At 39.5% G+C, this 15,362-nt stretch overlaps 1 protein-coding gene across 3 annotated transcripts in view; it reads right to left on the bottom strand.

Moving 5' to 3' along the window:
* Positions 1 to 822: 822 nt before the first annotated feature.
* The window catches only part of DOCK1 (dedicator of cytokinesis 1), a 287,834-nt gene continuing 273,294 nt past the window's right edge, over positions 823 to 15,362 (bottom strand). For all 3 annotated transcript variants that reach the window (XM_086752623.1, XM_086752622.1, XM_086752624.1), the window contains 3 exons: positions 14,200 to 14,353; positions 10,108 to 10,253; positions 823 to 2,180 (listed from right to left, as the gene is read on the bottom strand). In XM_086752623.1, the coding sequence (XP_086608749.1) occupies positions 2,085 to 2,180; positions 10,108 to 10,253; positions 14,200 to 14,353 (396 nt within the window). In that variant the 3' untranslated portion in view covers positions 823 to 2,084. The remainder of the gene's footprint in view (positions 2,181 to 10,107; positions 10,254 to 14,199; positions 14,354 to 15,362) is intronic.

Below are 15,362 nucleotides of genomic sequence, written 5' to 3'. Positions count from 1 at the left end.
GACTGTTTGCTGGTTAGAGACTGCAACTGAATCAGTTTCTGGATTTGCTGAAGTGTGTTTTTACAACACTTTGAGGAGGGTAATCATTCATTCTGGCTGGTTTTCATACGAGTTACAGCCTAGAAGCTGTTAGATTGTAGAAATGGTGACAATTGGAGTCTGAAAGTGAACCGGAGAGTCTAATTTTCGATTCCCAGTCTCCGCTTGCATATTTGTAAAACACACACACATGTGGGATTTAGAGTTTGTACTGCAGCACCAATTTGAAAGTGCAGTTCTTGTTTGAGCAGTCTTGCAGGGCCAAATTCTAACCACTTGCATGAGCACAGGAATTTGCTAAGAACATGTGAAAACACACATATTATCAGAAACACAATTTACAAGCACCCAGTTAAAGGTCTGTGTGAAAGCCTCTTCCTGTCCTTAAAGAAAATAAATGGAACAGAAAAGAAGGAAACTCACCTGCATCCCAGCGCAATCTCCCGCGCAGCAACAAGAGCAGGCTCTAAAGCAATTTTCAATGAAATGAAAAACTTCTACAATTAAGGTTGTAATACATTATTGATCATCTACAGGAAGAATATCTGATCGACTGGAGCTAAGAATCCTTCCCGGCTTGTTCCTCTTGAACGGAGATTATACTAATAACTCCGTACTACATACATGAGGAACAAGCATACCAGTGCTATGAAACACTGTGGTTTTATCACGGGGTCCCTCAAAATTCTTCAGAAAAAAAATAAAGTAAGTGTATACATATCCCTCTATACTGAAATTCTGCAATAAGGATAAAAAAATACCAAGGAAATGTATGCATTTTCTTAGACAAGTTTTTAAAATAATATTTTATTTTTTTGAGTCAGTGGTATATTTAAAAACAATCTACCGTAAGAGTAAAAAGATTGTAGATAGTAAAAAAACAAAAGAGTGATGACAATAAAAAATGCTAGAGTATAAAGTTAGTTTCCTTCCTCCCTCCCAACATCCCACCCCATCATTGTCCAATATTTCTCAGAGCTTAATATCTGGAAAAAAATTGCTTTTTGTTTTTTAAACACTTTCAGCAATTAGGAAATTAAAAATACGTAAGGCTTTCTTTGCAGGTACATTAATTCATTATTACGTGAAAAGCAGGCACCATAAAAATTAAAACATTCTAAAAACCATCATATATACAAACGCTGTACAGAATGATGGCACAAGGACAAAGTGATTCCATTCAGTTCATCCTAATCCACATGAAATATTACACATTAAAGAAGAAAAGAAGCATCTCCTCCCATTCTTGTACTCAACTGCTAGGTTCAGAACGACCAGGAGTCTCCTGTCTGCCTACTCTGTTTCTTTTCCTATACGCTCGTGCCCATCGGCAGCTGAAAGGCTTCCTTGCTTTACCCGTTGATGGACACCCAGAAGAACGGCCAACTGAATGAAAATGACCAATAATCAATGACTAATTTTACAAAGCCCATTAGCAATCAGTTGGTTTTTTTTTTTTTGTCATACAGAACAATTAAAGAGAAGAGACATTTCACAAATAAGCCTTGTCTGATTTTTAGCCCTGGGCAGAACCGTTATTTGGGGAAATCCTACGGCAGCTTCTCCTTACTGTGAGGCCTACTCCAACGTGCACTGAATTCAATGTGAATATCATCATCGATTCCTATGTACACTGGGATTAGGTACAAAATACTCAGCAATTTTTAAATTCCATCGCTACCTAGAAACTTTAGGTACAAAAGATTCAACTCTCATTTTAAACTCCACAGCTACCTGTGTGCCTGAAGTTATTCAGAAGAAGCAGGGTGAAGGTTTAGGATGAGGGTACTGTCAGTTGATAAATGTCTCCCGGTCTCAAGCAGAAATCCAGATTTCTTTAAAGTTACAAGAGGGAATAACCCCAGCAAGAGGGGTGATGTAGTGTTGCTTCCGATACGTGGCTAGAAATGGATTTCTTACGGAGTTAGAGTCATTGCACTAAGTGTTAGATACTGCACGCCTGAATGAGGTAAACATATACCATAAAATACTTAGGGAAATGAATTGTTACAGCTTCATCTTTGGAAAAAAAAACGCTTCCTTCTTCACTGGACAATCCCAGAGTCAACAGACGTTTGCTTCCGAGTTGTCTTTGGAGGCGGAGGTGGAGGCGTCTTGCTGGGGAGTGGTGGCGGCAGGTGCTGGAAGAAACCAATTTTGATAGACGGTGTTAGCAATGACTGGATTTCCGCAACATTTGCCGGTTCATACATAACGGCGAGAGATGGCAGGTAAGTCTGTAGCCATCCGACTCCTGAAAGCTGCTATGAATACTGAATGCTCTTGGCCATTAGCTTAAAATATAGCTTTTATTTTTGACCACGAAAAAATCTCTCAGAGGTTCATGACTGATTAGCTCAGTATTTCAGGAAAAATCTTTTGAAAGCATTGGAGAAGTTTATAATTCCCCACTTTATATCATGATAGGATATTGATTTCTTGGTCTGCATCGATCGCCCTCACCCTCTACGCACTGCAGAGCTTAAAAGCCAAGCTGAAGCAACAGTTTCATTGCTTTTCCATTATTTTTGTATTTTGCACATTTAGAACACACACAAAAAAATTTAACAAGGCAACCATTTAAAGAGATAAGTAACTTGCAATTTAGCATTACACATTCAGTTATAATTAAAATATTCAAAACAGAAATCCAGGCTGTTCACATACACATATTTTAAATTATTTTCTATATCAAACAACATAAAAAGAGCACCCTTCGTTAAGATTCACCAGCTAATTGGACAAATTAAAAAAGTCATTATGGAAATTAAGACTTTTTTTCATAACATTCACTCATACAGATGATAAAATCTGCTTCAGAAAGTGCTTGAGAACACCGCGATTTGCTCATGCACTCTCTGCAGTCTGGTTTCTCCAGCATTTTGGCTACGCACCCATTAGTTTTCCCATCACTGCACCGAGGCTGTACCGCAGTGTCACAGCTCATAAATGCTGCTTTGGTTTTGGTTTTTTTTTTCCTAAGATTCTTCCACAGCCTTTTGTTTTCCTCCAAGCATTACGACGCTTCTTCATCTCCATTTCTTTGTGTCTCAGTGCACCCGTCCCGCCTCACCCACCCCATACTTAACACCCTACGACGCACGCCGACTCTGCCAAATTTCCTTAATTGCTGCTACAAGAACAGTTCAAACATCTGAAATTCCTTAGCGTTACATTGCGCATACTCCACTTGCAACCTTGATGCTCATATTCCCACTTTTATTAATGTCTTGGACAAAATAACCAAAGGTTTCTCAATCACTGTAAGAAACCAGTATACAAGCAACTGGTAAACCATGAGAAAGTGGACACAGAACAAACCCGTTCCTTCTAAAAGACATCCAAAGCTATTATCCCAAGAGAAGAGCAGTTCAGGGTGATGCCAGGACATTTCGGTCTTTCCTTCGCCGCGAGGCAGGAGAAGCCCGAAGAGCCTCCCAACACCCCGACAATCAAGCAACTGGAGTTTTCAGAGATGTGTAAGAGCAGAATGAAACGAGTATCCTTAAGACGACTGAGTGCCCTCTTCACAGCATTGTCTCTCCATTTTGCCACTGTCCCAAACAGCGGGCACAGGGCACGGAGGGGCGAAGACCGTCCGCTCTCCATTTCACCAGCACCACCACTAACGCAGCGACACGTGTGCTCTCACCTTCCTCTGTGCCTACAAAATGCTTTGTAACCAACTTGGGAATCAATTGGTTTTAATCTCTGGATGAAGAGCAAGGTGCCGGAGCCCGGGGCTGCCCGGTCTGGAAAGTTGCATTCCCCTGTCTACTGGGGGAAGCCTCCTGCTCACCGATGAGGATAGGAATGAACATATTTGGAAGGAAGGCTTTCATGTTTGCAATCTGGTTTAAGTTTATCCCAGCTCTTTTGAAGAAACAACCAGGTTATTAAAAGGTTTCAGCCATGCTCTGGGCAAATGTGGGGAAATGCCGGTGATCTGCAGAACATCAGCGCACAACGTGCAAGAGCTCCTCCCAGAGATCACATTCATTTCAAAACTAAATAAACCAGGTGCTCTTCTAAGAAAAATTAAAAAACATAAAAATTACTTAGCTCTCAGTTTATATCTTTTAACTTCATATTTATCACTCAAAAAAGATAGCACCATTTGTGAAAATCCATTCTGAATTTAAGTAACAGTATATTGGCAATAATTCTCAATTCAATTAGATCACAGGCATTTCTCAAACAAATGAGCCCTTCATATCGATCAGAGAACAATCAAATTATGCCTGAAAACCTGCTTCTGAAGAGCAGATACAATGCAAACACAATGAGAATAAGCTAAATATATCTGCTATAAATAACAAGCACAAAACCTACCCGAGCTTAGATTCTGCAAACAAATTAGGCAGAGAGAAATAACAGAGATAGGTAGATAATTATTATAATTGAATTTACAATTTCCATTAGAAAGTCCGATAAATTTAGTACGTGTTCATTTATATAATAAGCTACCAATGAATATATTCAGTAGGACATGTAATGCTTGTTGGGACAAAGTTATTGAGAAATCAGCACGAGAAAACACGCCAATATGGAACTGGTGCAACTCCAAATCTGCCATCACTCCCAGGGCTGATACACGGTCCCGTCATTCCAGCACCGGAAAAATTTCAAGCACACTTTCTCTCTCCCTTGAATACCATACTCAGAAAATGGTTATTAGGCTTACGTAACTCATTTTGCCATGCTTCCCCTTAGAAACTTTGAAATACAAAACAGCTTCCCTTGATTTCACATTTAACTAAGAACTGCTTGGCAGAGCTCATGTTTACATTTCACTGGTTAATTGTGAACCCGCCGAATCCCGAAGCGTGTTTTTACTTTCTGACATAACGATGCAGACTGCTGGTTCACATTCAAACCTATTTTGGGCAGGATCCTTGACTCACGGGTACCTCAGGGGAAGCAGAAACCTTATGTAAAAGGCACATCTGCAACACAGGAGCAATCTGTTCCTTCTGCTTCAGACATAAAATTGCTCCCATTTGTTTGGTTTTTTCCTGATAAAGAAAAGAATTGGGTTTAAAGACATTTGTCTCCATTCTCTTAGAGATATAAAATACACTGCACTATACATGTGCAGGATGCAGTAAAAATCAATTAAAAAAGATTAAAAAATACTTTTTCTTTTTACTCTGTGAAGAAGCAGAATAAGAGGCAAGATTTTTTTAAAATCAGAAAATGCTACTAAAAAACAGCAAAAAAAAAAAAAACAAACCAAAAATGTAATTCTAATTCCCCAAAATGGTCCTTGTGAGACTGTAAACAATTTCTTTGTGTGCAACTATTCTTTGAAATTAAATGGTCATCAATATGACAAGCTATGGAGATGCAATCAAAACCACTTTAGTTTGAAGGATTAACCGATCTAATTAGGTCAGAAGCAGTAGGAACAAGATGCACGTAGGCTAGCAACTACACGGTGCAAACACTCCCAAACACGGAGCTGCGAATTGCTGCTTCTCGCTTGCGCCGTTGGTTTTAGCGCAGAGCCAGGGTCGCCTGACAAGCAGCAACCTGCTTATTGAATATCCGCAATGAAAAATAACACGTGATGTGAGGTCTTGGAGGGATAACACCTCCATTCTGAAAGAGTGATAATGCGCCAGCAGAGAGAGATCAACCCAACTCCACTCGTTTGAACCAAATTAGAGGCAGTTTAAGCTAATTGGCTGTTTGACCCAGGGAGCAAAGTTATGTGGAAAATACTGCAGGTAACCGACGTAGAACGACTGTTCAAACTCTGTTGCCGTACATCATCTATCGAGTTTCGTTTGACTTTGTATCACAGCCGTTAGCTGCCCTTGCTGAAGTGGACTTGGATAACAAAGTCATTTTGATTCTCCTTCTGTGGAGGTGCCCCTTGCGTGCTCCCACCCCCTCCTTGAGCGACGTGAAAGATCCCTCAGAACGGGCAATGTGAAATTCCTTCGAATCGCAATCTCCGATTTTCCCCACGGGGTTTTTTGGCCAGGCAGTCAGGCATTCCCTGGAGGGATGGTCCCATGGGGATGAGGGCGAGAGTTGGACCTGGCAGAGGCTGGCACCCCTCGTGCAGGGAGGACCTTGCTCCTGGTGCGTGCCAGCTGGGTTAAAGCACAGCTAACGTGATTTTTCCCTCTGTTGAACCAGATTTCTGCATGTGAAGGCTATCAGTGTTTCCGACCACGTCGACTAACTCGATTTTCAAAAGCACGTTTTTTCTGCTCTGGTCCGTACGTAAACAGGCCTCAAGAATTATGAACAATACCCTCAGAATTAGGTTGAGACTCCAGACCGAAACTGTATTTCTTACTGAAGGCCCAGGCCCTGCGAGAGCGATAAACAATGGCATTACCAATTGGCCAGAGCAAAACCCGCAGCCCGACCCTGCGCAGCGCTGAGGGCAGCGATGCGGCCCTTTCCAAAACAAAATCAAGGGTGCTGCTCAGGGACGCATCACGGGCTCTATATCTCCGGGCAGACAGCAGAAGAACATATTTTTCACTCAAAATCCTGTAATAAGCAGTGGCAGTCCATTGATTTTGAGACTTATTAAAAAGTGACTGCGAGCTTTTTAGAGACTCCTTGCTCAGCAAGCGCTTAACCCACCAAACCCCAGCCCCACCGAGGCGCGAGATGACGGAGACTTTGCACTGGAGGAAGGGCTTGCAATGCTTCCCATCTCCAGCAGGCAAAAATAATGATCAGATGGTAAATAAAGCCCAAATTTTTGGATTTTTTTTTTTCTTTTGGGCACATTATATACTTTTATGTACGATGGAAAGCCTTTGGTCAGAGAGTCTGTTGGAAGGGACCTTTAAAGCCCATCCAGTCCAACGCCCCTGCAAGGAGCAGGAACATCTCCAACAAGATCAGGTTGCTCACAGCCCCAGCCAACCTGGCCTGGAATGTTTCCAGGGATGGGGCATCCACCGCCTCTCTAGGCAACCTGGGCCTGTGTTCCACGACCCTCAGCATAAAACAAATTTTCCTAATATTTCCAAATAACCAGTCTGAGCACTCCTCATGCAATGGGATCTCAGCGAGTCAAAATTAGTGCCGTCACCATCAGCCACGTGAGACCATTTCGGTCCTTGCATTGCACACCGCTTCAGACTTTCCTATCCCTCCTTGCCAAGTTCTCCATCTACACCAAATTGATTGAGATCTTCTAATCCAAACCATCATCTGGTGCTTAGCAAGTGCTACAGTCGATACTATAAACGTAAGTGCTCCTTTGTCTATTTTCCTTGACTTTCCCTTCTCGCTGTGAATACTAAGCAGGCTGTTGATTTGTATGCAAGGGTAGGGACGAACCCATAAAGAATGAGAAGTGCCTAAAGGAATCCCTTGATGTAATAATAATCCTTGCAGGAGTTGTAGACTTCTCTTTTTTTTTATGTTCCCATACATTATTAAGAACATTTTTAGCAGAACAAATCATATAGTGCAAGAAAATATATATGAGTATCACAGTTAAAAAGGAATAAGAGGACAATCAGAAAATTATAATTAGATGATCACTCAGATAAAAGACTTAAGGTAGACCAAGTTAATAGTGGACTTCAAATAATCTAAGATTTCTGTCTATTGGCTTTTTTTTGGTTTTCATAACTGTCTGCAAGACACCCAGAGTGAACCACGTAATAACTTCTCGTGCAAGGAGGTATTTCCAGCTTAAAAGCTACTTAGATAATCTTATCTATAATATTTTTTACTGATTTTCCTTCACTTATAGAAAGCATGTGTAAGATGATCAGATTAGCAGGCAGAGAATTATGAAGTTACGAAGTATGTAGCTATTTGACCCATGAAACACAAGGCATTAAAAACTGTGGAGCGGGATTTAATCACAGCAGTAATAAGAATTTGCCCATCTGATCTTTCACGTCCAGCACTACTAATTTTCTTTATGTTCCTTAACAGCTTCCTTCCAATAAGCTTGATGAAATAAATGCGCATAGTGATTGTTACAAGACTAGAAGGCTTTCCTACAACTAATTCTAAGACTAATACACGTGGCTTTGTGACAAATCTGCGTTAGATCCATTTTTCAAACTTTGAAACTATATTCCCTTGTCTTGGAAAGTTCATAAAAATACAATACTAAAGAAAATTCTGATTGTATTTGATTGCATTTCTAAGGTATGCTTAAATCCTGAGCTCATTCAACACCTGATGTTGAACAATGGGCCCAATTCTACAATAACAAAATATATTTAAAAAATAAATGAGTCTGAGTAGGGAAGACTGTAAAGAGAAAAAATATTAAGTCCTGAATAAAACTTTGCAGAAAAACAAGGGACCATACTCCTACTATTTTTATTAACTTCTATTTAATGCTGTGAAAACCCTGCTCCTGACATGTACAGGAGCTGAGCAAGATCTCCTCTTCAACAGCAACAAGACCGAGCCTGGAACCTAAGTCATCTTCAGGCCTGGGCTCTAATCATTACAGCACGGTGGCATTGCCAGGTAGTACAGTAAAGACATAGCATTTCTTCACTGAGTGGAAAACCCTTCAACCACCCTCACAAAAAGAAGAACCCCGCTACTGGGATTTTTATTTCTCACCACGTTTTATCGTTTCATTGTTGAATGCTTTTTAGCTAAAAACTGAACTCATGTGAACAATCCTGAGCTACTACCATGAAATAAAACTTACAGTATATCATACAAAATGAATTTACTGCTCTGCAGCTCATACACAAAGGAGTTCAAGAAATTTGAAACCTAATCTGAATTTCTCAGGTTTCTTCATGGAGATGGATTCCTTAGACAAAACTCCCGGCAACTCTCCTGTACATTCCGTAATTTTCCATGTATGCAGGTCAAGTGAGAGCTGATCCCTGAGAGACAAGCCAGGGAAATGGGCAAGAGATTGGTATACTTCGATGGAAAGTAGAGGAAAAGGGTTTGCAAAAAAAAAAAATAAAATAATGGAAACATTTACTAAAACCATCCAGCCGTGGGGGAGAAATATGGAAGAGACGATGGGAATATATACGCATGTAGTAAGTAAAACATTGTGTTTTGAATAATACTCCTTACATTCCTGAAGTTACTGCTCTATCTGTTTTTTTTTTTCCCCCCCCATTTAGTCTGAAAATACTGAATTTCTGCAACAACACATTTACAATTTCAACCATGGAAAAAGCCAGACTTAGGTATCACTGTGCACTGTGATAATCTGTGTTAAACAAAAATATTCCCAGATATAAAACTAAATTCCTGTCCGATTTTTTCTCTGCTGAGATTAGAAAAGCTTTCTCTAACCATGAAATTTACTGAAAAGCAAATTACTCAACAGAATTTCATTTGAATGATGAACTTCAGAGAAATTCTGGAAGATACCTCTGCAAACAAAAAAGAATCATTAACGTTGAGACTTTTTTCCCCACAACAAAACAAAAACAAAAACAAGAACAGCTGGGTCAAAGTTATACATTCCAAAGTCAAAGAAAATAAAACATCTTTAAATATTTTTTTTTTCTCTCCAAACAGGAAATAAATGGTCCTTCTCAAAAGTGCTGCTGTAAAGAAAAGGATCAAATTATTTCTAAAAGCTTCCAAGATACAGGAAACAAAGTTGAAAGAGCATATTCTCTTCAGAGAGCTGAAAACCTTGTTGATGATGAAGAGTGTTTCTGAGCTCCTTCCCTCAAAAGGGGCACGCGTGTTTGCCTCTAGGAAACAAGCGGCGATTGAACGTCGACAGATCAGAGCTCCAGAAGGGAAAGATGTCAGGTGCATGTTTTATCTCCTTTCCCGAGACAGGATTGAAAGGCTATTAAATCTAATTTGCTGCTGAGACTATATCCTGTCTGTTTTAGCTCCCTTACCAGCACAGCTAACAACATTTTGCTTTGTCTTCTCCACCAGAACGAATCCAACCTCCCTCCAGGCTGGTCTCCATGAATGATGCTGGTCCTTCATACTCCAGATGCTTGTCTGCAACTACAGAAATCTCGGATCTGCTGACATGTCCATGAGCAGGATTACATCTGTGGATTGTTCAAGATACAAAAGGAAAGAAAATTGCCAAAAACGATATTAATCTCTGGGACTCACCCTTTGATGGGCAGGTGGGGAGGTCGTCGGGCTGATCAAGTCTTGACTTTCCATGAGGTTCCCATAATCAGCCATGCTTCCTTTGAGAGGCAGAGGAGGAGGAACGTCGGAAATGTCGGAGCTGGACATACCATTCAGCTCCAGATCTGTAAAAATCGGCGCTGAGTTAACTCTTTCAAAAACTGAATGGAATCCAAAGCCCCAGACTGCGCCAATTCTTACAGCATTGGCACTGTGATCATGCTGCACGCGCGGCATCCGTGTCTGCTCTTCGCTGCCTCTGTAATTATCTGCAGCTCATCAGATGTGGGATTTTATAGGAAAGCAGAACAGACGAACCAGCCCCTGCATCGATGGGAAGTACGCACTGCGGAGTCACACTGGGCTAATTTTTAGGATACACTCAAAATACTTAAATCCCCTCTTTTTAATAGAAAATACTTTTTCCCTTCAGATATCATGCGAAAATATTCATAGGTTAGCAAATACAATTTTCCCAGCTGTAAGCTCTGCATTTACACCTTGTACATCAACACACCACAGAAGTTTTGGTAAGTGCACTAAGAAAACAGAATTGAGCTGAGCTTCATTTACTTTGCCCCAGTTAAATGAAAGCTTTTCATTAATAAAATGCACAAATGAAAGCCTGTAATTAACTACATCTCTCTCAAAAACTTTGCAACTCCAGGTAACTATAATAAATGAGCAGTCATTAGTTGTTGAGTAAATAAAATCACGCAAGAGAAAGTACAAAACATTTATTATTACTGTTTGCTGGGTAGAAAGCTCCCTTTCCTTAGCAGATAAATCCTAGCAGGGATGCGCCGTAAAGGTGAATTGCCTGAGGGGCAATAAAGTTTATTGAGGCCTGAGTGATACAGAGGTTTTTGTGCAGAAATCCACCCACAGTGTATTTCAGGGTAATTCGGTCATTTTAACACAGGTAAACCCCACTGTGAGTTCTGTGAGATAAGAAACTTAATTTATTTCTGATAAATTAGGGAAGTGTTTTCATTTAAGAAATGAAAAAAGGTTATTTTTATTTTATTGGGGTGGTTTGTAAACCAAGCAGAGGACTTATTTATGCAGATATTTTTATTACAAGGTTCCTACCAATATCTTACAAAAAGTTTCCTTTTATTATTCTCTAAAATGGCCTGTCACTAACACAATTTAACTGTAAGGTGGCTGTATTGATTTGTCACTGAAAACTGTAATTTTAGTCTTCATCCTTTCACTTGAACTTTCAACTATGCCAGGAAGAAGAATATTTTCTATCCTGGGACTTCAAACTTTCAGTGGCTTCTTCTACATCTGGCTGAAAAGCATTGCTTGTCCTCCAGGACTTGAATTTCTCATCGATTTTTCCATTGCTCCTGTTTTTCATCCTTCCTTTTTCACACATATAGGATTTCTCCATTCCTCAAACATTCATAATACTTTCCTTTAAATATCTCCATCAGAATCTACTTCTGCTAAGCTCACATCATTCAACACGTAACTGGAAAACAACGCTACGTGTTTGGATAGTTACTAGGATAATACTAGGAGATGTTAGGAAAATGGCATTTTCTTTAGAGTTATAGCTTTAGCTAGAACTTCAGCAGAGCCTTGAATCCTGCTTCAGAGAGGGAAGTCTTCTTTCAGTATTTACTGTAAACAACCTACATTTTTAGGTCTCACTATATACATCCCATGGGTGGAAACTGAAAATGAGTACAGCACCACGCTATTACCCAAGGATAAAGTGAATTTAACTGCCCTGAACACTGCACTTTTGTATCTTACATGATATTAAGGTACCTACTAACTTCAACTAAGCCATTACATGCAGACTAAAAGGTGCTACCAATAAGATGGTAAGACAAATTTTGTGAGGAGTTAACACAAACCCTTCGTTTCTTTAAGGTTGATGTTGGAGGATCCATAGAAAGGCCAGTGAGCAAAGTTTTCTCTAAAGCTGCAAAGGAAACAAGGTGTGGAGGGAACTCTGCTTTAAGGTCTGCAATACTCTGAACAGCCTGGATGGTCATCAGCTCTCCATGCAACTGTGTCCTGCTCTGCTTCTGTCCCTTTTCCTACGTTCCCCAGATCCTGTTACAATTCTAATCGCACTGTGTTCCTACCGCCTGTACGTGGCATCTTCACAACCTCATCCCTGTGCAAGACAGCAATAAATCCCTGTAAATGTGGACAGCATATTTCCATCCACGTGAGTAGTTAATAACATACTTTAACAGGGTATTTACATTCAGAGCAGCAAACTATTTAGAACAACAACAACATTCTATAATGAAAAAAATTATTTGCCCTGACTAGCTAATCTCTCACACAGTTTAATGAAATTCAGGAGTCGTCTACCCTACTGCAGAAAAAGGTGTTGAACACGGACTTCAGTAATTTTCAGTCGTGCTTCAAGAGGATCTATTTGCTACAGATCTCTTATTTTTCTCCTGCTCAATTCAACTGAACTGAATTCACTTACTTAGTCACTCCACAGATAATTACGCATCATCTCTGCTTTGCTATCATCATTTGAGGTGCTCCATCAGACTAGGATGCTCTGAATATTTATTCCTTACCGGACATGTGCCACTGAGAGTATCTTTGAGCTGGCAAGAGATCAGTTAGGCAACTTTTTTTTTTTTCATCTTAATCTAATGACCAAATTTTACACTCAACTCTCCTAAACTGCCAGTTAATAAGCAAGCAGCATTCCTTAGCAACCCATTAACTGCTTTTAGCTGATTTGTGCACTGAAGGAACATTTTTATCCTTGGAATTCTAAAAAAAAAAAAAAATTATCACTACAATTCCTCAAACGATTAGGGACAAGTCCCATGAATTTGCAATTGGCTGAACCTATTTTCCACAACACCCATATATCTCCAGCTTAAAGATACAAATATTCTCTGAAATCCATTATAGTTTCAGATACTTTTTTTTAAAAAAGAGATCAAGTTAGTTTTAATAAAATGTATAGAGCAGAAATAACCCAATTCAAAGAATATTTTTGCAGGAGTACATGAACTCTAGTTCTCTGCATTTCCAGTTTTTAGCATCCTGGTAGTTCTTGGCTATCAAAATCGGAAAGGCAGGAGAGAGTTCAGAGTTATCAAAATATTTGTTTCAAATGTCTGACTCTGCAAAGGAACCACTGCATTGATTTGCACTTGCTTATCCCTCTTCCACACATTTGCAACAATTTCAAATCATTAAAACGAAGCCACGTGCCTTTTAGAAGACAAATCTGTGGCTGTGGAACAAACACATTCCTGCCCACAGGACATACATCTGCAATTAGCAACAGGGACTTTCCAACACACTCAGTATTTCAGGGGAAAGGTTTTAAGTATTAAAAACCATAAATAAAACAGTGACTTCGATCAAACAAGATTTTTTTCTTAAAACTGGTCGTCTGTTCTCCTCTTTACCTACATTGAACTCTTGACTAGCATTTGGATCAAAAAGATCTCTTTTTTTTTTTTTTTTTTTTGTCACATGCTAGCAGCTGAAAACTCTGAATTAGGAAGTTTGGAAAACAGCACTGTAAAAGAAATCGGTGTTGAATTACATGGAGTTTCGCAACAGAGCTTCCTGAAGATTGTAGCAAACAGATAATATTTTACAGAAAAACTGAGTGATAGATGTCAATGTGAAACAAAAACTGACTGACTTTTTTTTTTCCCCTTCTTACTTGTACTCATGACTTAGCAAATAAAAGTTCTTTTAAGGTACAATTACATTAAAAGATTATTTTTTTCAGCCTCTATGGTCCAAAATACCCTAAATCCAATATAGAATCAAGTACAACACTAATTTTTGACAGTTACTCCATACTTAACTAATTGTTAATGATGACTTGAAAAGGAAAAGAAACTTTTTCAATGTCACAATTTTTGCTGGCAAATGCATGGAGCATGATGTTAAGAGTTAAGTTCTCATTCCTGCAAGCAATCCCATGGCGATGAAAGACTCGGAGAACTCAAAGCAAGGCATAATGCAATGCTCAGGAAACACAGCTTCAAGTCAGAAGTTAATTTGCATAAAATTTGCTAGGAAAATAAAATTTAGTTAAAATTAAAGACTTACTGGACTGTATGCTGAAGGAAAGTTTTGTCCGTGGAGTTATTGGGGGCGGCGTCACTTGGGAGCTGGGAGGTGATGGAGAGACGGAGAAACGTCTTTCACTTGAAATGATGTTTATGACCTGGCTTTTCGGTCTCTGCGGTCTTAGTGGGCTGATCTGCGCAGGGACAAAACCAGCAAAAGTGTAAAGGAATACATGTTGTTACCGAGCGGCAGAGCTTGGGATTGGCACATTTTCCCCACTACTTCCTAAACAGTAATAGGGCAACGATAACACACAACACTTCTGATTTAATGCGGTATTTCACAGCTCCAAGTGTTCTTCCCTTCTCCCCAGGAATCACTATGAGACTCAATGCGCACGCCTTCCTGTGGCCTGATGTATTTTTCTGTGAAGCAACGAGCCAGCTCCCCAAACACTTGCTTAATAACGTCTAAGGAAATCTATATCCTTACACAAGACTATACAGCATTCAAAATTATTTTTTTTTTCTTCTTAGGTGGCTCTACTTGCATTTTACAATTTATTTCTTTAATTGTCTGCATAGTCAGACTCTCTTCTGAGGAAGACATCATCTGTCCGGAAATACTTTCTTCATGGTGCATGTTTGTGCTTATATTTAATTCACTGAAATATCCCTATTATTTTGCTTTGGCTGCTTCATAGTCCATTTAAATTTTCATCAGAACCTCTAAAATGATACTGTAATCTGATGGGCAATGAATGCTTTTGCAAAGGTGATTCTTTTTACCGAGTTTAATTCCGAGCTCTATTGTTTGTTACCCATCCACTGGTCCCCGTTATTACTAGTAATCAAAATGAAGAAAGAATTTTTTTTTTATTTCCAGTAGATCACAGAAAATGGAGCAGCAGTCTGAAGCTAAGAGAGGAATTGCATCCGAGGTGCTGCATTAGGACAAAACAGAAAATGTCAGCAGCAATTTGTGCTTTTTTGAAGAATTCTGTCATTTCACAATGTTTTTTTTTAAAGTACGTTGTGAAAGACAAATCTGAAACGAGGTGTGAGGATTTCCTTTTATTTTCAGGAACGAATCCTAAAAGAGTTGGCACAAAAAGCTGTGTCTCTGAGATCCTTCTACGAGAAATGAATGACCAGAAAGTACGTAACTGTTCTGAAAGTTTATCAAGACCTCAGGGTAACCTT

Source organism: Chlamydotis macqueenii, chromosome 7, assembly GCF_036417535.1.
Source record: "Chlamydotis macqueenii isolate bChlMac1 chromosome 7, bChlMac1.mat, whole genome shotgun sequence".
Taxonomy (NCBI): Eukaryota; Metazoa; Chordata; class Aves; order Otidiformes; family Otididae; genus Chlamydotis; species Chlamydotis macqueenii.
Note: the sequence above shows the minus strand (reverse complement) of the source record. Positions and strands in the feature narration are given on the sequence as shown.